The following is a 23,897-nucleotide window of genomic DNA, read 5'->3' on the forward strand; positions in this document are numbered from 1 at the left end:
TTCTCGATAAAGCATAAAGTAATGACGAACCGTATAGGTAATCGGGGAGATTAACTTAATAGCTGGGGTGCCTGGAGGAAAAGGTAAAAAAGAAGAAGAAAAAAAGGGAGCGAATTTGCGTAGACAGACAGGTGATAAACAATAAAAACGAAGGATTGTACTGGAAAAGTAATTATTGTTATTATCACGCTTTCGCAAACTTTTCAGTCAGTCGGTGAATTTTCGAAAGAGCTCCGCTCCTTCTTCTCATTTTTCTCTCTTGTTGTTCTCTTCTTTTTTCTTTTTCTCTTTTTCATTCGCTCGTTTTCTCTGTTTTGCCTTGTTACGGCAGAACTTTTTGTCTCGGTTCATCTCTTCGGTCGGTAATAATGACGTTCGGTAATCAGGTGCATCCTTGATAGATTAGAAGAGGGAAAAAAAAAAAAAAAAAAGAACGAAAAAGGATCGTGATTTGTAAACGGCTACGTGGGCGTTCTCGGTATCCATTGTTGATCTCAAATTATGTAAATAACGAAGGCAGAAATTATAGACGAGTATACCGTGATCGAATTTGCCGTTTTTCGGCCGACACAGCAATTTAAGTTTCGCGAAATCTAGTTATAGAATTATTCGAGTGTATGCAACGTAAAATATTTAATTTTAAAATATACGATATTATGGAATTGATAATTTACAATTTTTCCAAGAATGATTCGTTAATAAATGATTATTTCTATGTAAATTTACAAAAATAAGGATTAAAAAGTGTGTATCAAATTTTTAAAGCGAATTAAATTGTAATTATAAAATATAATTGTTAGAAAAAATTTAATCTATTTTCGCGAGGACGAAATCATCGTAAAATCATCCAGTTGCGGATTATAAAAGCAGTACTTGTCGCGAAAATGCAACAAGTAATATTCGAATAGTAAACGAAACAAAAGCGCGCGCTGCGACTGATTCACGAGTTTCGTATTGCGATTTTCTTCTCTAAAACCTTAACATGTAGAATGCACGTCGATCTCCGCAATGAATGATTGATATCCCCAAAAATTTGATTCGATTAATTTTAATCGAAGATTTTAACGATTTGATCTACTATCGTAATTTTAATTCGACGGTCGGTTGTTGTTGCATCGAAAGGCCGAGGCCATCCGATCCGTAGAACGACTAGAACAAGCATTTCTCGTGGGTGGACCTCGGTCATGATCGGCCAGACTCGGCCAGTTTCGGCTCAACGAGCCTGCGTCGACCCCGGTCGACCCATGGCGGTCGGAGCACACAACTGGTTGTGGCTTTCACGAGGCAACTACACCGCGCGCTCATCCTCTTCGTGTGTGCATTCTCGCGTCATCTTCTGTTTTCTGTTTAATCCCGTTTAGTCCCGTAGTCCAGCACGCGTTGTTTCGTATAACATATAAATATCGTGGAAGGAATCCGTCAACTTTTCTTAATTTTAATATTCGAAATGCCGTTATACGATTAATCGAGTTTCACGCGAACTGTCAAAGAATTTAATTCGCCAGAAGAAATCGTGCTGTAACATCCGTGTAGCTAATCTCATCCGGTCGTGAACGTTATAGTAAAACGAGGTGCTGTCACGTGCTCTTGCACCCGTGAAATCGGCACCGATTTACGATACTTCGTGGACCATGAGTCGTGTTAGAAGACTTTAACGTTGTTTACAGCATAACGTAACTCGTGTTTACGGCTACTCGGTACGTACAACCGGTTAAGCACGTGGTGGACAGGATGCTCCTAAAATTGGCAGTGTTGCTGTTCGTTTTCGTGCGGCCAGGTGCAAGTTATTTCAACCTTTTTCTCAGCCAAGCAGAAGTGCGGAAACTAATGGGTAAGCAAAAGTGTTCGATTCGTTTATGCTTGTATTCACGCTTCTACTATGACGCTGTGCTTTTTCGAATATATATTTCCTCGATTTAAATTATCGTTTGTCGAACATCCGAAATATTTCATTCGTGATTTTTATAGCGTTATAATGGACATGGAAATTTTATCGTTACTTCAATCGAAAAGACAGACATAATATATTCAGAAATGCATCATTGCTTCGAACAATTTATATTACGATCTTGCATTATGTTATATCTATTTACATAATTTAAAACGGTACGATCGAAACAACCCGATAAATCTATTAAAGTACACACCATAGTTAAACGGTCTAACTACCGATCAAAACTATTAAGACAGTGATTAGTGATCAGCGTAATAATTGAGTATTGGACAGTGAAGAATCGTAGTTGGCTAGTACTATCGACATTTCACGCCTGCTAATGAATAATTATCATCACGTTACACTACTTATATGGCAAACTTATTACCTTCATTAATGATTAAAATTCCATGCAATAACAAGACTAATAATCATCGGGCTAGTCGATATATTTAATAGAGCATTAAAATGTTATGGATCGAATAGAGATAATTTATAATATGGCATGACTGTTATAAATCCTTCTGGCATGGTTAATTTAATTTATCAGCATTACCGTGATATAAAAGCTAAAGAATATGTTGCGCATTAAAATTAACTCTCGTTGGATCCGTTTGCTTCGTTACGCATCTTGCTCTCTCAACGAGTAGCTTTTTTTTTTTAGAAATTATTAGGGGTTAAAGGTTATCCGTTAAATCTTATTTACTCGAAATAACAAGTCGCGCAAATAACGTTATAAGGATTGTTTCACGATTAGTATTAGATACTATCGTAGTAAATTTTGAACATTCGAACATTCGTATATGTACAAAATACGAAACAAATCTTTTCATTCGTTGCAAACTCTCGTACCATTTATCCTCTATAATAAATATACGTGATCGAACGAATCACACGAATGCTCACGGATTCATGGTTCAACGACCCATTAAAATCTCACGGACGACATGGTTGATTTTCAGGCGCAAATCCTAGCTGACGATACTCGATCGTTTGTTCCATTCTCACGCTCCCGATTTTCATTCTTCATCCCTCCCTATCACGGGCGTATACCCAAGGCTTTTCTATTTTTCTTTTTTCCCCCCTTTCGCTCGTGGATTGCCGTTAGATCGCTCGCTTCCACACAGAGAGGAGAATCGTCGTCGTACCGGAAACGGGTAAAAGCCACTCGACGCCACCAACTTTCCAATATTTCCACGACAAGTTGCGCGGCGGCGGATAATTCGCTCTCGGCTCGTTGATCCGCGAAAAGCGCTCGCGAAGGGGGATACGATACGCGTTTTCGACGACACCTGAACCCGTGCGAATTGCCGATTCCGCGCGACGGGAGAGGCTCGCTCGCGCGTGGAATTGCGCGTTTTCAGCCACCACGCGTTTCACGCCTCGTTCGACGACACGCATCCGTGAAAACGGGAGGCCTCCTCCTTCTCCTCCTCCATTGGAACTGGAACTGGAATGAGTGAGTGAGTGAGTATGTGTGTGTGTGCACGCGCGCGCACACGTCAAAAGCTTCGCGCGAAATCGAATTGCGTTACAGCGGCGCTACGATCGAACGAATCGGAATCGCGCGTTGTTTAGAGGCGGCGTTATTAATTGCGCCTATAAATTCGAAGCGTATTAGCGGCGCGCTCGTTGAAATGAAAAGGGGGATTGAACGTAGAGCTCGGTGAGCCGAGTCGACTACCACCGTTTATAGCCCTTTATTTGTTTTAGTCGTGTTTAATTCTGGATCGGTTAAAACAAAGGGCTTGTGCCAGAGCTTGTGGCGCGTATAGCGATTGTAAAACTCTCCTTTATTTTCTCTATCGTACCAACTACCACATCACTGTTTCATCGATAACCGCGTGGTAGATCGGGATCGGTCTGAGAAAAAGAAAGAAGTAGAAAAGCGGAAAATAAAAATATATCCAAAACGAGATTCCTACGAAGGATAAGAGCTTATACCTATATGCACACGAGACGCAATAAAATATTATAACGAGGTCCTTGTTACAGCACATGGGGTGGCGATCCAACAGGGCCCGGCCTACTAGTTTGTTTAGACACCGAATAATCGACAGTCGCTTCTCTTCGTCTTGTTTTCGTCGTCCGGTTTCTATCTTTTCTCTCTCTCTTTTTCTCCCTCGTTCTCTTTTCTCATTTCGGCCGCACGGCGAGGCGGGCCCGGCCAGATAGTGGCCCCCGATACCGATTTCGGTGGGGCCCCAACTCGCCTCGCTCTCCATATGGGCTCTCGAGCTTTTTCGAGTATTTTCGTGCGTTCACGCTTCCTGGAAGAAGGTTTCCAATTTCGGTATTTACCATAAGGCTTCCCCCCGCGCAAGCTGGTTGACAACCGTGGCAAGAAATCGATTCGGGGCCCGTTCTCATACCGTTCCACTCCGTTGCCTCGCTCGTCGACGTCGAACGATGGGGCGCCGATGAAGATATTGGCTGGTGATTAATTACTTCTGGTTATCCGATTATCCTTCTCGAGCTCTAGTTCTCTAGTGGCGAGGCAAAAAATACGCTGTGTAAATATTTCGTGGTATTTACGCGTGGTTATTTCTTTTATACCTGAAAAAAGAACAGGGGAACGTTTATTTACGCCGAACGTTGATATTTTTTTTTTTTTCTTCTTAAAAAAGGGGAGCCGAAGGTAGCGCACGACTCGAAAAATTTTCGAGTTATCTTCAGGTGTTACGGTGCCCGTGCTACCACTTTCGTATCGTGTACCATCCGCCACGGATAAGATAACTGAATTCCACCGGTGCCGCGTTACATTCCTACACCTCCTGTTTCTCACTCTTCTCGACGGAACAAGTAAATTACGACCGTTGATCGCTTACGCTCTCCCTTCTCTCTCTCTCTCTCTCTCTCTCTCTCTCTCTCTCTCTCTCTCTCTCTCTCTCTCTCTCTCTCTCTCTCTCTCTCTCTCTCTCTCTCTTTTGTGTGTGTGTGTGTGTGTGTGTGTGTGTGTGTGTGTGTGTGTGTGTGTGTGTGTGTGTGTGTGTGTGTGTGTGTGTGTGTGTGTGTGTGTGTGTGTGTGTGTACGTGTGTGTACGTGTGTACGTGATAAGAAACATCGGAGATACGCGTAATTAATCGGAATTTCCTTGCCAATGGCACGGAGTGACATTAATTTATCCGTTTGTTTCTCCCTCGATACGGGGGGAGGCGATAAACACGATTAATCATTTCATTATCGGCCTCAACGAAGCTATCTTTCGTTCCGTTCGTCAACCACGAAAAAAAGAAAGATTGTATCTGGAATACGCGGACGGAACGAAATTCTTCTTCCTTCGAATTTGCATACGCAGGAGGGGAGAAAGGTTGTCGTTGAAATTATCGCCGCCGTTCGATCCCAGGCAGGCAGGCAGAGGAAGGGGAGGAACGACGACGGCGATCCGTCAGAAGTCCGTGTCAAAACACGATAGTTGCTCGCGTACAACTGTGTGGAGGGGTGCCCGAGGCGGTGTTGCGTGCGTGCCTTCGTTACGCTGGTGTGAGTGGGGCCCCGACCTTAGCTAGTTAGGGCCTGACAGGCCCATCTCGACGTCGGGCCCGGGGAGTGGGGCGGCCTCAAAGCGCCCGCCTCGGCTCCGTGAAAACGTTTATGCACGCGCAGTGGCGTAGCCCGCCTCGGCGCTCCATCGATAAAAATGTTGCTTGTCCGTCCTTATCGACCTCCCTCTGCGTTTTCCTCGTAATTCGCTCGGTCAGAGATATGTGTTTATATATATATATATATTTTTTCTCGTCGCGGTCGATCGTATCGATCGAGTTATTGAGAGTTGAGAGTGGAAAGGAGTTGCGTTCGAAGGAGAGGAGAAGGATGCTGCACCGTTGCCCGCATCAATCTTCGACTCCTCGTTAAGATCCTCGCCTTAAAGTTTTCGCTTGTGTGTGCGTCTCGTTTCTCGACCCGTGCGCTCCGGCCAGGGACACGCCAAGGGGGGATGCGTCGGTCGGCCATTTACACACCGAGGACCCCCGTCGATTTTCTTCCAACTTTCACTCCGGGGAGAAAATTCAAATTCTCAAAGCGTTTCTCGAAGTCGTTTAATCCTTTGGCTTGTTATGGGCGCAGAGGATATCGGCTATTTTCTGTATCTTAAACTCGTTTCGTTCGTAGCCAGACAATTGTGATATTACCATGCTTGCGATGCGTGTGATTATATTATATATATATATATATAAAACGTAAGAAGCGACGATTCGTTATACGATAAAAATAAGACCTATAATCGAGAATTCTTTCTCACTTTCATCCGTGCCAAGATGTGCACATTGAGGAAAATTTTATAATGTTCGAAGATCGACACTGGTTCGAACAATTTACATTATTAATTATCGTTATTACGGAGTTTTAAAACTTTAACTTATCGATGAAAAAAATGGTTTGAGTGGACAAATAGTAATTGGATCGTGTATTATATTATAATATGTTAGTCGTCGAGCCCCATGCTGTGAAGCATTTACCAGTCATAGAGTTCAACGCGTTCACTGCCGCGTCATCCGTATTCGGATGACGGCAAAAGTTCTCATCGGGCCACGTCACTCGTAGCGACGCTTATTTGACCACTTACGAAGCATCTTCGTAGGTATTTGGAAGGATATTTCACAGGGTGGGATAAAACTATTGAATTGTTGTAAAAGTGGTACGAAAATGGTTTGTTTAAAAGAATTATTCGGAATGTAAAACTTTAACTCTTTCGCCACTATGCTCGCATAAGATGCCACGTATTGTACGAACGGAGTTATTACACGTCGAGTATCTTTCTCTGGAAACGTAGCATCGATATTTTATTTTTATCATCGGTTTTTTTCCAATAAACACCGTGAAAGCAACTGCTGACGATCTTTCTCGAGCACCCTGCACATTTTTGGTGGACAAGTAGCGAAGGATTAAAGCATTCCGTAGAAAGCTGAGGTTGGTCAGGACGAAAAATTGTCATCTTCCTTATAAATTCCCTCTGATCTTTAATCGATTCGTCTTTGAACGAAGCTCGCAGAATCCATTTTCCGAACCATCCAAGACAACCCTAATTATTCTCCAAATCTTCCAATTATTATTCTTGCGACCATCGCGTTTTACCAAAATATCCTAGATAAGAGTGGATCCAGAATACAGCATTGGAGAAGAAGATTTCGCTGGAAACGAAAGTCGAACGCGTCAAAACGAATCTTTGAATCTCGCATGGGGATACAACGCCAACGTTATTCTTTTTAAAAGCGCGTCGAGCACATGTCGTCCTCGAAGAAAAGATCCTCGACGCCTCGCGTGCTTCCACCGAATTTTGACCGATTGTTCGCGCCCGAGAAAAAGAAACGAAAAGAAGGGGGAGAGGGAGGAAGCCAGGAGGCGAGGAATCGTTCCTTCTTTGTGAGGCGAGTGCCCATAGGTGATGGGAAGCGAGGAGTCACGAAACTCGGTAAATTATCATTGTACCGCCATTGAACTTCCACGACCGAGGGAGGGGAGGGGGATATATTTTTCGACAATTCTTTCCTCCCCCTACCCTCCCCCCCCTCCTCGCGTTCTTTTTTCCACGGTAGTTCGTTTCTAGGTAGAGGCGGCGTAAAAAAGGTTAAGCGTACGGGGCCACCACTTAAGGGCCCATTTGTCAGGGGACTGTTTGTCTCTCCCCGTCCTCGAGGCGAGAGTTTTGGTTGCCGAGTCACCTCGTATAAGGGGGCCTTGTGTAACGTTGCATCCACAACGAATGAAATCCTCTCTCTCTCTCTCTCTCTCTCTCTCTCTCTCTCTCTCTCTCTCTCTCTCTCTCTCTCTCTCTCTCTCTCTCTCTCTCTCTCTCTCTCTCTCTCTCTCTCTCTCTCTCTCTCTCTCTCTCTCTCTCTCTCTCTCTCTCTCTCTCTCTCTCTCTCTCTCACTACACACACACACACACACACACACACACACACACACACACACACACACACACACACACACACACACACACACACACACACACACACACACACACACACACACACACACACACATTCTCTTCCATTGAAGAGAATATTACTTTTGCAATACTATATATCAACAAAAGTTCCAATCCAATTTCGAACGATTACAGACCACCGATTAAGCATAAATGGGCGAGGACAAGCGAGTGTACACGTCCCGTCTCTCTCGAATTATCGAAGGCATCGGCGCCGCGTCTCTAAAAATTCGAACGGGCAGAGATGGCATCTCGAGAAATCTCGCAGCAGAGGATGCTCCTTCTTCACGTTCCTTCCATGTCCTTCCATATCTCCCCGTCCTGAAATAAGCCCTTCATCCAAGCTCGTCTCCCCCATCGGGCGATAAATCTGCCAGTCCTGGGACTCGTGACCGGCGAGCATCGATCTTCTTTCGAGGCGTCCCGCCGGCGCGTGAAAGGTTTACGTTCTTCCTCAGTCGTAGGTCAGTTCTTCTCCCGGATGCGGAGGATGATGTGTCGGATTGATGTGTACGAATCGAGGGATGAACGTTTTGTTATTCGATGAAAATAACGTACCTCGACGGATTTATCACGCCGTTTCACCCTTGTTTTACCACGTGCGAAAGCACGGTTTTCCGCGAGTTTTCAACGAGTTACACGCCTCCTCCAACTATTTCTGGCGCGTGATTCGCGGCGATTTATCCCCTCCCCCTCCTCTCTCCTTATCGAAGAATAAAGAAAAGACGCAGAAACAAGAATCGCCCGAATTCCGAATTCAAGTCTCTCCAAGAAGAAACGAATCCCTCTTCTCGACTAACGCGAAAAAAGGACGAGGCACGAAGGATCAAGAAGCTTGGAGAGGAAGAGGATTCTTAAGGGACAGCCTGTCTCTTTTAACTTTCGAGAAACGAAATTGAATCCGCGAGATGGCGTTGGTGGAGCAGCGCGATTTTCACTCCATTGGCTCGAACCCGAATCGTCCCCCCTCCGCGCCATATGTCCACCCCGCGACGACGTCTCAATCAGGCTGTCCGCCCATCTGTCACTCGTCGTCCGATGGAGGGGGATAGGAGAGCTTTCCACGCTTTCTGCGCCTGTATATAACGCGAGGCGAGCCGCAATCGCGTTTCGAGGGTGCATGCACGCCGCATGAACAATATTATTTTAGCTCCGCGGAGAATCACGGGGGAGGAGAGAAGGGGGCGTCAGGTTTGCTTTGCCACGCGCTACCACGGTGCCACACCCTCTCGATAAATAAACGGGGGATGGGGAGGGGGATTTGCCTACAACCGGATGGAGGAAGGGAGAGAGAGAGAGAGAGAGAGGTCCATCTCGCTGTTGCCCCGTACCCGCGGGACAATGAACCGGATTTAACCGCGGAAAGAGCGGGAAGAAACGTATTTCGCGATACGAGGGGAAGGAGGGGGGGATGAAAAATAAATCGTCGCGTGTGTTCTCCCGTTCGTGAGAACGATATTTCTTCTGTGTTAGTCGATCTTTCCAGTTCTATCGATGATGTCTTTTTTTTTTTTTTTAAATTAAAAGGAAGAAACTTTTTTCTGAGAATTTCTTCTGTATCGTCGATTTTTCGAGCTCTATCTAGATGATGTTTTTTTTTTTTAAATTTCTTTTTGAGAATTTCTTCCATATCTCATTCAAACTCTATCAATGGTATTTTTTTTTTTTTTAAATCAAAAGGAAGGAAACTCTTTCTGAGAATTTCTTCTGTATAATTAAATTATGGTTAAATTAAAAAGAAGAAATTTTTTTCTGAGAATTTCTTCTGTATCGTTGATTTTTCGAACTCTATCGATGATGTCTATTTTTTTTTAATTAAAAAGAAAAAAATTTCTTCTGTATCTTTTTCGAGTTCTATCAATGTATTTTTTTAAATTAAAAAAGAAGAAAATTCTTCCTGAGAATTTCTTCTGTATCTCTATCAATGTCTTTTTTTTTTTTAAATTAAAAGGAAGAAATTTCTTCCGTATCTCTATCGATGCCTTTTTTTTTTTTTTAAATTAAAATTCTTTCTGGGAATAAAGAAATCGAATTTAAAATTCACGCATCGGTTCCAACAACAGTTCCATCAATCTTTCTTGAGATAGATATCGAGGTAGTTCTAATGTAAGGGGATACGCTTAAAGTTAAGACGTGGATAGATTCCGTTAATCCTTCCGTCGCTCGAAGACTTGTAAAGACGCGTGTAAATTTCGAAAAGGCTGGAAAAAGTATTCTCGCTCATCCTTCTCCCTTTCTCTTTCTCTCTCTTTCTCTCTCTGTCTTTCTTCGCTCGGTTACGAGCCTCGGCCGAGTGAATTATAACTGGTGTCGCGTGAAGTTACGCCTTCCTGGATGTGACCTATGGCTCGCGGCGAGGAGGGAAGAGGAGGGAATCGGAAGGATCGGTGGAAGAGGAAGGAAAGGGATATGGGCGGGGAGGCGAGTACAAACGACGTACTCCCGCCACTTGGCCAGGACTTATGGGTTTTATTCAGAGGAGAGGAGAAGGACCGGTATACCCGTTCGATATATGCTAAACAGCCAGCCTCCTGTATATTGTATAGAGGGTGGCTCTATCTAAGCGTGTCGCGTTTGCGAGGATATTTATCATCGAGCGAGGCCTCCATTTTCGCGAAATGCTCGAACGAATCCTCTTCCGTTCTTTTTATTTCGATCGAGCACGAACCGCCTACCTCGTTGAAACATTCATTTCTCTTTTTCTTTCCTTTTTTTTTCACGACGCGAGATCTAAATTCCAATTCCAAACGTGCATAAATATACGATGGTACGTTCCAATTCTGAAAAATTCTCTGCAGAGAGGCGGACCGAACACTTTGCGTTGGAATTCGCGATGTCGAATCCGCGCGAGACTGTAATTATTTTCGATAGATCACGGCAACAACGAGGGAGCACGCTCGTTTGCAGGCTCGTGCGCGCGCAGCATAGGGATCACGTGGTGGGCGAGAAGCAATATATAGTATGTATATATATGTGTATATAACTGGTGGTGTACGTGCACGGGGTTATATACGCACGCCCACGTCGTTTGGCCGCGCTGGCGAAAGTGAAAAATATCCCGTGGAACGGCAGCACGCGCTTCCACACGCGTGTACGTGCACACCACTCGTGTGAACGTGAGCTGGCCTCGGTACGAGCGTGCACGGATACGTTATTAGATCTGGCGAGGCCGCGTGTCGAGGTATCGGCGAGTACCAGCTGCCCGATCTGGTCGTTAACCCCGCCTCGCGGATCATTTTTGGATCTTGGTCTGACGTGTGCGCGTTCTCTTGTGCCGATCTCTCGTCAATCGTCCACTATCTCGCTTTCCACGCGATTACGATGAGCGATATAAGTACGCGTTGCGATTTGGCGGCTCGTTTCGCTTCGTTTCGAATAGGAAAAATTCATTCGTGATGACGGAAAGTTTTCAGAATTGGACGTAGCGATAATCGATTTCGATATACGATTTTATCTTATTATATTCTTATTTATTTAGATCCGTGTACGATTATCGTAAATTGTAATTTGGATATGAGATTTAATTGGTCGTGATTGGAATTTACGAATGACCATTTTCGCTTTGGATTTTTATTTGATCGATACTCTTTTGCAATTAGAATACATAGATTCGTATACGATTATTATAAATAATAATATTGCTTTGGATTTAATTCATCGAATTCATCAAGTAACCAATAAATTCGTGTTACTTTGAATACTGTTTTATTTCATGTACTTTTAGAAATCTATGTACGATTATTATAAATTCATACGTAAGAAACAATCGTAAATACGCATCGAACAATTTCTCGCGTAAAGTGGAAAATTTACTTCGTCGTCCGTATTCGAATGGACAAAAGAACACTCGGTTGTTCAGGATCGAAGAAAAATCGGGCGCGGGTGCATTGTGGGCAGTGCGTCGTCACCGCGCGTAAATCTAATATTTCCTGTTCCTCCCTTTTTTACCTGCGCTTTACCATTCCCTCGCACCACCGCTTACCACCCGCCGTCATCTCGTTTTAAAAGGAGCCTTCGCCACGGGAAGATCTCGTTATATACGTACCCGTGGGTTTTGCGCTCGAAAGGTGTTAGGTTTCTGGACCCGAAGGGACGGTGAGGGACGAAGCCCCGAACGGGGTCCCCGCGGCTAGGCCGCAATTCACCGTCTCCCCCCTCTCTTCTTTTTTTCTCTCTCTCTCTCTTTCTCGATTCTTCTCTCCTTTGTACGACGACTCGTGGAGCTTCGCTCGTCAACTCGCCTCTATACTCGTATTTTGACAGCGGGGGACACGGTGCCCTGCGAAATTTTGCCGGCTGTTTCGCGCCTCGCGAAACGAGCACTCCCCTCTGTGCTCCCTTTTGTGCCCACGCTCTCTCTCTCTCTCTCTTTCTCCTTTCCCTTCGCTTTTGTCTCTCCATCACCACTTTTTTTCGACCGAGTTTTAGAATTCGGTCCTCTTTCTTTATCAACTGGATATATATATATATATTTTTTTAATTTTAATTATAATCGCATTAAAATTCTATCGTTATTATCCAGTTTTCGAATAATAAGAAAGGAAAGGAACGAAACTCGAACTGTGTAATATTGTTCGAACGATTGACTTCGATTGTTGAAAATAATTCGAGAAGCCTCGCTAATTTCCTCCATTCACCCCCTTTGTGTATCCTCCCCAGAGAGGAATAAGCGTATCAAAGGAAAGCAGAGAAAGCAAAGAGATAAAAGGAGAGAAATAACGTCAGAAGTCCTTTGGACCACGATCCTTTGTTTCGCCTTCTCTCTCTCTCTCTCTCTCTCTCTCTCTCCGATATCGTTGATCGATATCGAAGTTTGCTCGCGCAGCGTTTCGTCTCGAGAGCTTAGTTTCCTTAGTTTTCTTATCTTCGAGCCAGGATCGGGGTGTTTTCCGGGGTGTCAGCAGAGGCTGGCTGGCAAGGTGGGTGTTCGACAGTTCGAGAGTTCTCCTCCGCCAGGCGCGCCGCCGGTAGTGTAGTTAGAGATCGTGCATGCACCGAGAGGGAAAGGTTGTTCCAAGTGGCGTGGAACCCTTTCGTGACAATTGTGTCTGGCACTCGTTGTCGAGGGTCGACGCCTTCGTTCAAAGGGAGGAGGACCCCTCTCTCTCTCTCTCTCTTTTCCTACCGTCTTTCTCCTTCTTGCTCGTTCCTCCTTCTCCTCGGAACGCATAGACATCAAAGGATCTTTGCTATCCATGCGCCATCCTCTCTCTCTCTCTCTCTCTCTCTCTCTCTCTCTCTCTCTCTCTCTCTCTCCTTCTCCCGCGTGCAAACTCCCCGCATAAATGCGTAAAAAGAAGAGGAGCGAGACTAGATAAGGGTCTCGAGACTACCTAAGCCGGTAACGAGGTCACCGTCTCCCTTACTTAAGCTAGAGTTTCATCCTTATCGATCGAGAAAATTGGAGGTAAAAAAAATCTTCTTATCCTCGCTTCTTAGGTTAACGAATCTTTCGAAAATAGAGTATGTATTTTTCGATGGATCGCGATAGGAGAGAAAATAAAGATTTCTTTTGTTTTTTCTCTTTTTTTTGTCGCTTACTTTTTAGTTAACTCCTTCGAAAATAGAAGGAATATAAAGATCTAGTCTCTTCTTTTATCGATCGAGAAAATTAGAGATAAGAATCTTTCTTCTTATCTTCTTTTTAACCTTCGAAAATAAAATGTATTCTTCAATGGAATTAGAATTAGAAAGTCTTCTTACGCTCGTTTCGCAATAGGAGAGGATGAAAAATTTTTATCCCTAAAAAAATCTTCTTATATACCTTTTAACCCCTTATATTTTAAATATATTTTTCTCTTTTTTCTTTCCCGACCGAGAAAATCAGGGACAAGAATCTTCTTATTCCAACTCCTTCGAAAATAATCGATATATCGCAATTCGATGGATCGCAATAGTGGAGATTATAATAAAAATCCGTCCCCCCGACTCTCCGAACGAAAGTCCGAACAAAAGAGGTGTCTCAACCCCTCGGTTCACTCTCCACATACACAATTCTCGATCTCGAAAGATCATCGATACTTGGATCCATCCGTATGTAAAAGCGTCCCCAAGCAGGAGGAGGGGGAGGAGGCGAGGAACCGGGCCTCCTTCGAGGATCTCGATATTTAACGGCGACGGCGACCACCACCGCGGCGTGGCGTCCCCATGAGAGTCCAAAGGTGGAGGAATAATTATTTTCCAAGAGGGATCTTTTCTCTTCTTTCTTTTTCCACGGTGGCCATCCGAGGGAAGGAGGGGGGGGAGGGAGGGCCCAGCCCTCGCCCCGGGGGGAACATATACGCCCGATCGTGCCCGGGTCGTGGGCATATACGATATCTGATGCAGAAAACCGGTAAAGGCCGATGGAAGAGGGGGCAAGGAAGAGGAGAGCTAGCTCTCCTTCCTCCCCTCCCTCCCTCTCCCCACGAAACACATTGTCTTCTCGGCGACTTAAAAATCCAACTCGTGCCTCGTTAACCGTCCTCCTATCTGATACAACCGTGAGCGTTAGAGCCAACCAAGGGAACACGTACACGTCGCGTGTTTTCGTCCCTTCTCCTTCTCTTTCTTCTCCTCCTTTTTCTTCTCCGCATTCGTAACCTTGCGGCTTCTGAACGCGGATCCCCCCCACCACTGCCCGGTAGCGTAACGATGAAGAGGAGAGGCGCTCGCCGAATTATTCGCCGACACGCTTCGTATTTAAAGCGTGTTTATGGATGGGCGATATATATATATCGTATATTTTCACCGACAAGTCGCGAGAAATGAAAATAGCGAGAGACATCTGTTTCGAATGCGCGAAAAATAATGGAGAGAAGGATGTTGGATCGTCGTCGAAGGACGAGAGTGTACATACGAGAGCAATCGAGTGGTCGAGCGCGAATCACAAATCGTGTGAACCGAAGCGTGACGAGGAGAGTGAGGAGGAGGAGGTGCTTCTTCTCTGGTTGGCGAGCGAGAAGGAATAAGTGAGTAGGCGAACACCATTGTCCGGTGAAGAAAGAAAGAAAATAGTGGTGGTTTCGCTCTGTCGATTTAGTTACAGCCTCGTTATTTCGCGTGCTTACTCGCACGCTTTATTTTTGCTAACCAAGCCTTCTTCAAACCGTGTTAAAAAGCGTACGAGATACGCGTGATGTTTTATATTTGTTCACTGGTATCCTCGACGACGTGAAAGTGAAACTTGTTGAAACGTTTCAATTACGATAATTACGAAGTAAGAAATTCGGTCTGGCTTCCAAAGTTTATTTTTTTAATGAATTCTTAGCTAACTTATCACGCATAAATTAACATATTAAACTTTTGATATTTTAATGTTTTACGTATGTTTACGAAGAAAGAAAATTCGTCGAATATTAAAGTTTGTATAGTTGTTTCGTGCGATATTTTAATGATGAAGTAATTACCAAGATGCATTCACAGATTTGTCAGGACAAGTATCGCGATGTCGTTCGATGTCTTTCACCTTTCTTATTTTATCGAGAGCAAAATATTACGATCTCAATAACGTGCTTTCATATTTGCTGTCTATTATTCTTATTTTTCACTTTCTTATACTATATTTCTATTTTCCTTCTCTCTATCGTCAATTTCTCAACGAGTAAAAATAATTTCGTTATTTAATAACGAAAAATCAAATTTATCTTCGCTCGAATTAATTTCACTCTATGCTTACAAAACTCGAAAACTTTGAAAATAATATTTCTATCGAAAATGTAGTTCGATCACTGTCTAATTTCAGATAAAAAATCTAACCATTTGACATATTATTCCACGCCTTATAAGATTATATGTAAAGAGGTTAGGAACCTATTCGTAAAACGATATTTAAAAAAAAAAAGAAACATAAATAAATATTGTTGCTATTCGAATTGCCGTATCGAATCGAGTAGTGTCTGAGAGTCGTCGTTGCAAAGCGTTAAATATATTAGGTGTGCAAATAAGTTCCTTTCCCTTTTTTTTTCCACGATCGTAACTTGCGACCGAATTCGAATCGTTCGTGGTGCCATCTGAAAGAGCTTTTGTTTTTAAGAAAAGTCGCCACGAGCGCTCTAGAAGTTTCTAGTCCTGCGCAACGATTTCAAGCAATATGACGTGCGAGAAACATCGTTCGCGTCGCTGCTCGCTTTTTGCGTTCCAGCTTATTGGAGATTAGTTGTCGAAACTATCGAAATGGTTTGCACTGGGAGAGAACGCTGTATCTCAACAAGGATTCGAAGCCGGAAATTTTAATTTGAAGGACGACAGTTCTATCGGATTCAAGTGAATTAAAGAAATTAACGAAAATCCGATCCAGAAAAGAATCCGGCAGAAAGATCGTGATCTTGTACCTGATTTACGTAATAATATCTTAAATTTGGAGAAGAAAGGGAAAAGAACTTATTTGCACGTACTAATATCCATGCCTTTCAAAAATGCATGATGACAGAATATAAAGAAGTTAGTTGGTTATTTTATACATATATACATTCCTTTCTAGCGACACAGAAACTGCCAATGACTGTCGGCCGGTTGAATGGCACTTTTAATCGATAAAACGTCTCTGGTTTCGTTTCACAGGTCTGCAGGCGGAATTGTTTTACGTAAGAGAAGGCGTTATAAACGAGTACGCGATTAAATTCGTCGTCCCGGTACCAGCCCAGGTTCACAAGCTGCATTTCACTTGGGAGAATCTCGCCGGCAGGCCGGTAAGTTTCAAACAAAGCTTCCCGCGGAGGGGGGGAGAAGAGGAGGAGGAGAGGAGGCCTTTGATGTAATTTCTTTGAAAATGATTCGCTTCTTAAACGAGGTAAATTCTCGAGGAGGGAGGGAGGGGGAGTGAAGGAAAAGCTCGGTTAAAAAGCCCGTCTTCCCTTTAAAAAGCGGCTAAGGAAACGCGTTGCCTTGAGTGATGAAAAGAAGTGGTTACCGCTTCGAACAAATTATCTGTATTTTATATATATATATATATATATATATATATATATATATATATATATTTCGCGTGCTTTGTTCCTCTTCTCACGTTTTCTTTGACTTCGATCACAGGAGATCGCGGAATTTCGCTTCGTCAACTCAAGAAGAGAACACTATTTGTTCCATTTGAACGGTTGCTCGCCGTCCGCTCGAACCTCTCGCTTCCTTCCTTATTCCATTCCACCGAGCCCTTGCGAGACGCACTTATCCGGATTATCGAGGCATGTCGAGCTCGTCTCGTTTCTCGGATTCGTACCACCGGCTGCTCTCCTCCCGCTATTCTTCGTGGAAATGAATTCGTTAAGTGTTTTCCACGAGAGCGGTGAAATTGTTGGAAATCTTCTTCCCAATCTGCAACCTCCTTTTCTCAAGAAAAAGAGAGAGAGAGAGTTTTGTACCTTGTGCTGGATTTAATAAAATCGAGGAAATTAATAATTGGAGTGGAGTTTATTCAGTGAGAAAGCTGTATATTATAATTCACGTTGCGCGCGCACGAGTCTAATAATTAAAATTTGTCCGAATCTATCTCTCTCTCTTTCTCTCGAAGATAAGAGTCGATCGTTCGAGCGACGGACATTCTACAAAAAAATGGATAATTAGCGTGTCTATTGGTGGAAAGAGAGGGAAGAAGGGAATGCTATTTACGCTATCCTTTCCCTCGAGACGGTTTGACAAAGTGGTGGCGAAAAGTGGACAGAATGCGACGCGGTGTCGGATTGACTCGTCCGCGATGCGCGCACGAGGAGGAGGAGGAGGAGGGAAAAAAAGGAAGGAAGGAAGGAAGGAAGGAAACCGAGTAGTAGGACAAAGTGGTCCAGCCACTTCTTCGACTTGTCCCTTCGAGCTGGAAGGAAATGGAAGAGAGGGGGGTGGAAGGGAAGGAAGAAACGCGAGGAGACTGATGGTCGACGTCGAGACATCCGTCACCTCCGTCGACAAAACCGAATGTCCCGAACGCTACTTAGCTACGCCGGCTATCCGCTCCAATCAAACCGAGACCCACTTTTGAACCCACCCCGCTTTCCTCTCTCCTCGACAAATTCATTCCCCCTGAACGAAAATTTATGGGGATACATACACATATACAACACGTACACGGGACTATCCCGTGTTTATATATATATATATATATTCGTTCTCCTCTTCTTCGATCGTATCCTAGATAAGATAATAATTTTACGAGTTTACTTGAATTACCTCAAGACGAGTTGAAACGAAAGAACGATTAAATTCGATATCCTTTGCTGTTTGTTTTATCCCTGAGAAAATATTTCGCCAGAGAAATATTCGACGACGAATCATCATTCTTGTTCGTTCGTGAAATCATTCGTTGTTTGGCGAGTTTCTCTCCGGCAAAGTTGTTGCTGTCGGAAAATGGAGAGGAGGAGGAAAGAGAGAGAGAGAGAGAGAGAAAAAAGAAGGAGGGAAGGAGAAAGAAAGAAATAAAAAATTCCCGACAGTTTAAGCCGAACGGTTTAGCCGGTTTACAGAGGCATTCACTGTCAGCACGTAGTTGGTCATAAAAGACCGCGAGCCGAAGTAGCGTATAACGTACCGCGGTTATACAAGCATCGTGAAGCGTGTAGCGTGGTAGCGACAAGTTGGAGAGCCAGGTTGACGAGTGAACTTAGCTTCTCTCTCTCCTCTCTCTTTCTCCCTTTCTTTCTTTCTCTCCTCGGCTAGTTGGGAACCGATCATCGCGTTGCAAGCTGGTAATCAGCCAACTCTTCCTTCGACTTCGACCGACCTCTCCTCTTTCTTCCGTCTCTAACCACCCGTCCCCCTCCTCCCGCCTTTCCTCGCCTCGTTTCTCCTTCTTCCCCCCCTCCCCTTCCCCCTCCGGTCCTCCGGATTCACTTTGCCAAGCGCAAATTGTCTTCCGAGAATGCGCCACGTTTCAAGATATTGTAGAAAGGTTCAACGTTCCGACTTCAGAGCAACTCTTGGTGGCGACTCTCCTTCATTTTTCTCCATTTTCCTCGCCGTTTTCTCCCATCCATCGCACGGTGGAGAGAAAAGATGGAAAGGTATCGGTCTATTTCCATTGATCCCCCTCCTTTTCTCTTCGTCCTTCCCCTTTGTATTATATTCGTTTCCATCGTCGGATCAGGAATTTCTCTCGCTTCTTTTTTTTCGTTTTTTCTCGCGGATTTCTCGCCGGGAGATTGGATATTTCGGTGGAAACAGGTGCGCGTGACACGGAAACGGGAAGTTTATACGTGGTGTTCGTTTTAACTTGGTCGCGGCGGACCACGTGAAATCGCAATTTGCTCGGAAATTCGGGACGATTCCTTTTTTTTTTTTCTTTCGCTACTATGGTGGACCACTTTTCTTATCTCGTCGACCGGGTTTCGGTATTAACTCGATATGTTAAAAATTTCGAACAAAGTTACTTCGAGTTGAATTATTGAATTATTGAAATTTATATTTTCGTACAAACCTCGGTCTTGTTCAGCATCAGTACACCTATTTATTCGTAACTCGATCTCGGTTTCGATGATATACGAAACTAAATAACATTTTCCTCGAACATATATAACTAATTGGAGAAATTTGCAGCTGCCGTACACGATGTCGGTGGACATCAGCAATCCGTCAGCGCTGACCAGCTCCCTCAATATATCCCAGGCCGGTGAGATCCCGGTCGGTGGGCTGCAGACGTGGGCCCTGGCCCTCCATTGCGGCCCCTACGACGCCGAGGTCGATCTCAGCCTTCGAATAAACGTCTCCCTGTCGAGGAGGAACACGACCAGCCTCGATTTCAGGCGGAAGAAAATATGTCTGAAGGATAAGAGCAACGTGGGCGCGGAGGAGGTCCTCGTGGCCGCTTCCGGATCCTCGTCCGGCGGACAAGTGTTCTACGCGGCGATAGGCTGCGCCTGCGCGTTCATCGCCGCCATTTTCGTCCTCGTTATCGCTTACTACGTTCGCGACAAGAAGACAAGGAGGCATCGTGATCCTCTCCAGTACGTACTCTCTCGATCCTTTGCACTTGTCGCCATCCTATGTTTTATTATTTTAAATATATTTACATCGGTAAATACATATATAATATAATTCTTATATAAATAATATAAATAATAAATACAAATACGAGTGCAAAGGGTTAAATCTTTTGAATTCAATTTTTTTCTTTTACATTTATTAAACGATTCGATCTCACCCCGATTTCTGAAGGGAATCGAGGGGCCTGAGCTCCGCGTGCAGCGTGGAAAGGGGCACAGGAGTCGGACCCGCGCAAACCTTTTTGTCACCCGAAACACCTCCGCCTGCCTCCGCGACATCCACCTCGACCTACAGACGATTGGACGATCGACCCAGCCGAGAATTGCACGAGAGGATTCAAGAGATCACCGTCCAAAGGTGAGTGAGCCCGCGGAAAATTATTATTCGTCCGTTTCGACGATCGAGAATCTGCATGGAAGTTGTTTTGAGATTCCGTTTCACCGAGTTCTTTGAAGTTTTTTTTTTTTTTTTTTAAATAAAATTATTCGATTGGAAATTATCGGATCGAATCAAGAGGTTTTGTCTTGACTCGAGTTTTCAGGTCGAGTAGATGTTGAAATACACAAACCCGATACTCTTTACTCTTTTTCCCTTCAGCTTGCCGATAATTCGGCGAGGAAAATATAATTATCGGTTCGTTGGACGGCGTGTTCACGAATCCTGAGAGGCTGTAATCGTTTGCCTTACAGATGCAGGGTACGCCTCCTCAGCATCGAGATGGAGGGCACATTCGGTCGCGTGTACAGAGGCAGTTATCACGAGGAGGGCGCGTCCTCCCCGAGGGATGTCCTGGTGAAAACTGCCGCCGAACATGCATCACAGTCGCAAGTGAGTGTTCCTTCCTTTTTCGATGTTCCACGACGGAATTACAATATATACGCCAAACCTCCTTCTAAATTTACACGTCTCGCGAGTAGAGAGACATAACACGCTTGCACGTTTTATATATTTTCGAAATTTTCGTTCGAGAAAGGTCGCCCTTCTGCTACGAGAGGGTTTAGCCCTGTACGGTTTGAGCCATCCAGCCCTGCTCCCTGTTTTGGGCGTCTCGATCGAGGATAGAAGCGCTCCTTTCCTCCTCTACCCGCACACCGGTTATAAGAACATGAAGAGGTTCTTGGTGAGGTGCAAGCTGAGCAGCGAAGGGCCACCGAGAGCACTCACCACGCAAGAAGTCGTGGAAATGGCACTTCAGGCCGCCAAAGGGGTCCAGTATCTTCACAGAAAGAGGCTGGTGCACAGAGACCTGGCTGCCAGGAATTGCGTGTAAGTGAATCGTCCGCACTTAAAAAGTGTTAACTAGTCTGTTCAAAAAGGTGATTTCAAAATGTCTGCCAATTAAAATTATTCGCGACGAAGAAAGATAAAAGAGACGTTTCAATTTCTCCTCGTATTTATATATATATATATATCAAGTCTCTTACGAAATAGTATCCAAGATGGCCGAATAATTTTTACCGACCGAACGTCGGTATTTATCGCGTCGAATATTTTTCACCGAAACACTACCACCAGTCGGTTAAGTTTCGTTACAAAATTAATTGGCCGTGTGGCATTAATTAGCAATAAATAGCGTGGCCGGCTCGGTTGAGACTGTTTAATTACCGTCCGCTACTGTTTCGTCGTCGCTGGAACGACTTCAACATCTCCCTTCCTCTCCCCCCTCCTCTTTATAGGAGTTTTTGCGTTCACCGCTCGACGACGAATTTAAACCGAGTGCTCGTTTATTTTACGCGCCCCTCGAATCTTTATTATTAACATCTCGGTGAATTTAACGCCCCACGGTGGCTCGAACGATGTATACAAATTTATTTAAGAAATAATTGTTACGATGCAACAACGTGTAACAACCATGCATTGAAATATATTACACGATTAAAATTTTCAATCCTCTTTTTAAACGTATACGGATTAAACAAGCAGAAAATTGATCGGTCGTGTTTCGATCTCGAAACATTTATTTTAATTTAAATCGTTATCGATAAGTTTTTTATTTATTTATTTTTTTTTTTTTTTTGAAAATTAAGCTTAAAGTTAAGTAATCGATTCAGAAATTCAATACGATGTGATGATTTGATTCGCAAAATTTTGCAAAATTATACTAAAATTAATATATTATATTTCTATGATTGTTTATTCATTATATTTTGGAGAAATAAGCGATAGTAATATTCCTAATTTTAGTTGGCAGTTTTTTTTATTTCTTTCAATGTTTAAGCGGGTGTAGTATGTCTTCTTACAATGCTTTTTCCAATTCTCAAGATCCAAAAGAAATAATAAATTATAATAATCAATATCAGCAATATCGTTCTCTAAGAATTAAATCTTCATGCAAGCTCAAGATCGGTAAAGAGAAATAGATAATTTCTATTCCAGTGGGGGCGCTGTCGTTCGAGCTACCGTAGAGCGCCCTCTCCGTTCCCAAACTAACCTTCCATCATTTTTTCTGTTTTCTTTTCACGAGCAGCGTTGACGACGATCTGAGAGTTCAAATCACGGACAACGCCCTGGCCAGGGACCTGTTCCCTCAAGATTATCATTGCCTCGGGGACAACGAGAATCGTCCCATCAAGTGGCTGGCCATCGAAAGTTTGCTCAACAAGACGTTCAGCACCGCCTCCGACGTGGTAAGCGAGCAATATTTTCCAACGATTCGACTCGAACATTTCTTCTCGATCGAAGTTGGGAGGATATTGAAAATACATAATATTCCACAGTGGGCATTCGGCGTATTGTTATGGGAGTTGACCACGTTGGCCCAGCAACCGTACGTGGAGGTAGACGCGTTCGAGATGGCTTCCTACCTCAGAGACGGTTACAGATTGGCGCAACCGATAAATTGTCCCGATGAGCTGTTCGCCGTTATGGCTTATTGCTGGGCAATGTCCGCCGACGAGAGGCCGACGTTTAGCCAGTTGATCGTCTGCCTTCAAGATTTCCATACTCAATTGACCAGATACGTTTAAAACCGTTCCACCGTTTTCGATTCGGGAAAAATACGAATTCTTTGAGAATTTTCACGATCGAAAATATATATGTGTATATATATATATATATTACAATATATATATATATATATATATATATATATATATGTAATAGCGTTTTAGTACTTAAAGGATTATTTGAAGAGGAAATTATCGAGATATATATATATATAAATATTCGCGACGAAAATGATATCGGCCGTTTTTATTCGGATCATATTTTGAAAGAAAGAGAAAGAAAAAAAGGGTATTTATCGTAGAAATTTATCGTGTAAATTCTTCTCCGAAAGTAGGATGCAGGCACGTATAATTTCTGTAATAACCGGTTAATAACCGGTTACACGCTGTAAGAAAGTTTGGAGTTAGAAGACGTATAATTTATCTCTTTGTAAGACTGAATTAATTAATTAATTAATTGATTAATCACCGCCCACGTTGTAGGTCCGAAACCACAATATTTAAAAAAAAAAAAAAAACGACTGGCAAACAACCCTGCATCAAAAAAACTGCCAATTTCTCGTACTCGCTTAATGCTCGAGCATTAATCGAGCAAAAAGAAGAGGAAAAAAAGAAGCAATTTTTTAAATTGTGATTGTGATACGCTTCGCTTGCCACGTAAAGAGTGTTTCGAGTGTGCCAATACACCCTTCCCCTCCTATCCCCTTCTTTGTATTTTTGTATATATTTACATCTCCATATATGTATATGTATTAGCATTAACGAATAAGAAGAATCGTCCGTCTCGACGAGAAATTTCTGTATATATATATAGCGAACAATGGATAGATACGAGATGTACAGATCGCCGGACAATTAACAATTACAATAAAGCGTAATGTATTACGATGCACGAACGATCGATACGATTGGTCCACGATCGATAACGACAACACGGTTTTTACTTCTTTTCCCCCTCCTTTTTTCCCCAACGTTTATTTTTAGCTCCTTGGCTGTAGAGAGCCGAGTCAGAGACGCGAGGCGAGAGCTTTTTTTTTCTGGTTTTCTCGGAAAACGTTCGTCAAATCGTGATGTATCGCCTCGTTAAACGACTCCTGTAATTCTCCCCTGCACCCTGCGCGGCCTGGGCGGGGAAAATTAATG

At 43.6% G+C, this 23,897-nt stretch overlaps 1 protein-coding gene across 2 annotated transcripts; it reads left to right on the forward strand.

Moving 5' to 3' along the window:
• Nucleotides 1-1,260: 1,260 nt before the first annotated feature.
• dnt (tyrosine-protein kinase Dnt) lies at nt 1,261-23,686 on the forward strand. Of its 2 annotated transcripts, XM_003692695.4 has the most exons (8): nt 1,280-1,831; nt 16,408-16,535; nt 19,363-19,769; nt 19,981-20,166; nt 20,499-20,637; nt 20,783-21,075; nt 22,277-22,436; nt 22,527-23,686. In XM_003692695.4, exons 1-8 carry the CDS (start codon nt 1,732-1,734, stop codon nt 22,773-22,775), a joined length of 1,662 nt encoding a protein of 553 aa, XP_003692743.1. In that variant the 5' UTR covers nt 1,280-1,731; the 3' UTR covers nt 22,776-23,686. The 2 variants fall into 2 exon arrangements, with proteins under 2 accessions (XP_086772609.1, XP_003692743.1); XM_086916483.1 differs by lacking the exon at nt 16,408-16,535 and having other exon boundaries at nt 1,261-1,831.
• The last annotated feature ends 211 nt before the right edge of the window (nt 23,687-23,897 follow it).

Source organism: Apis florea, unplaced genomic scaffold (genome assembly GCF_048593485.1).
Source record: "Apis florea isolate Af1SG1 unplaced genomic scaffold, ASM4859348v1 contig_3802_pilon, whole genome shotgun sequence".
Classification (NCBI taxonomy): Eukaryota; Metazoa; Arthropoda; class Insecta; order Hymenoptera; family Apidae; genus Apis; species Apis florea.

What these genes read in the sequence shown, in the direction of transcription:
- dnt (XM_003692695.4), top strand. Translation starts at nt 1,732, where the DNA reads ATGCTCCTAAAATTGGCAGTGTTGCTGTTCGTTTTCGTGCGGCCAGGT. An exon ending in AGAAGTGCGGAAACTAATGG is followed by an intron (nt 1,832 to 16,407) that starts GTAAGCAAAAGT and finishes TTCGTTTCACAG; the next exon opens with GTCTGCAGGCGGAATTGTTT. An exon ending in AGGCATCGTGATCCTCTCCA is followed by an intron (nt 19,770 to 19,980) that starts GTACGTACTCTC and finishes CGATTTCTGAAG; the next exon opens with GGAATCGAGGGGCCTGAGCT.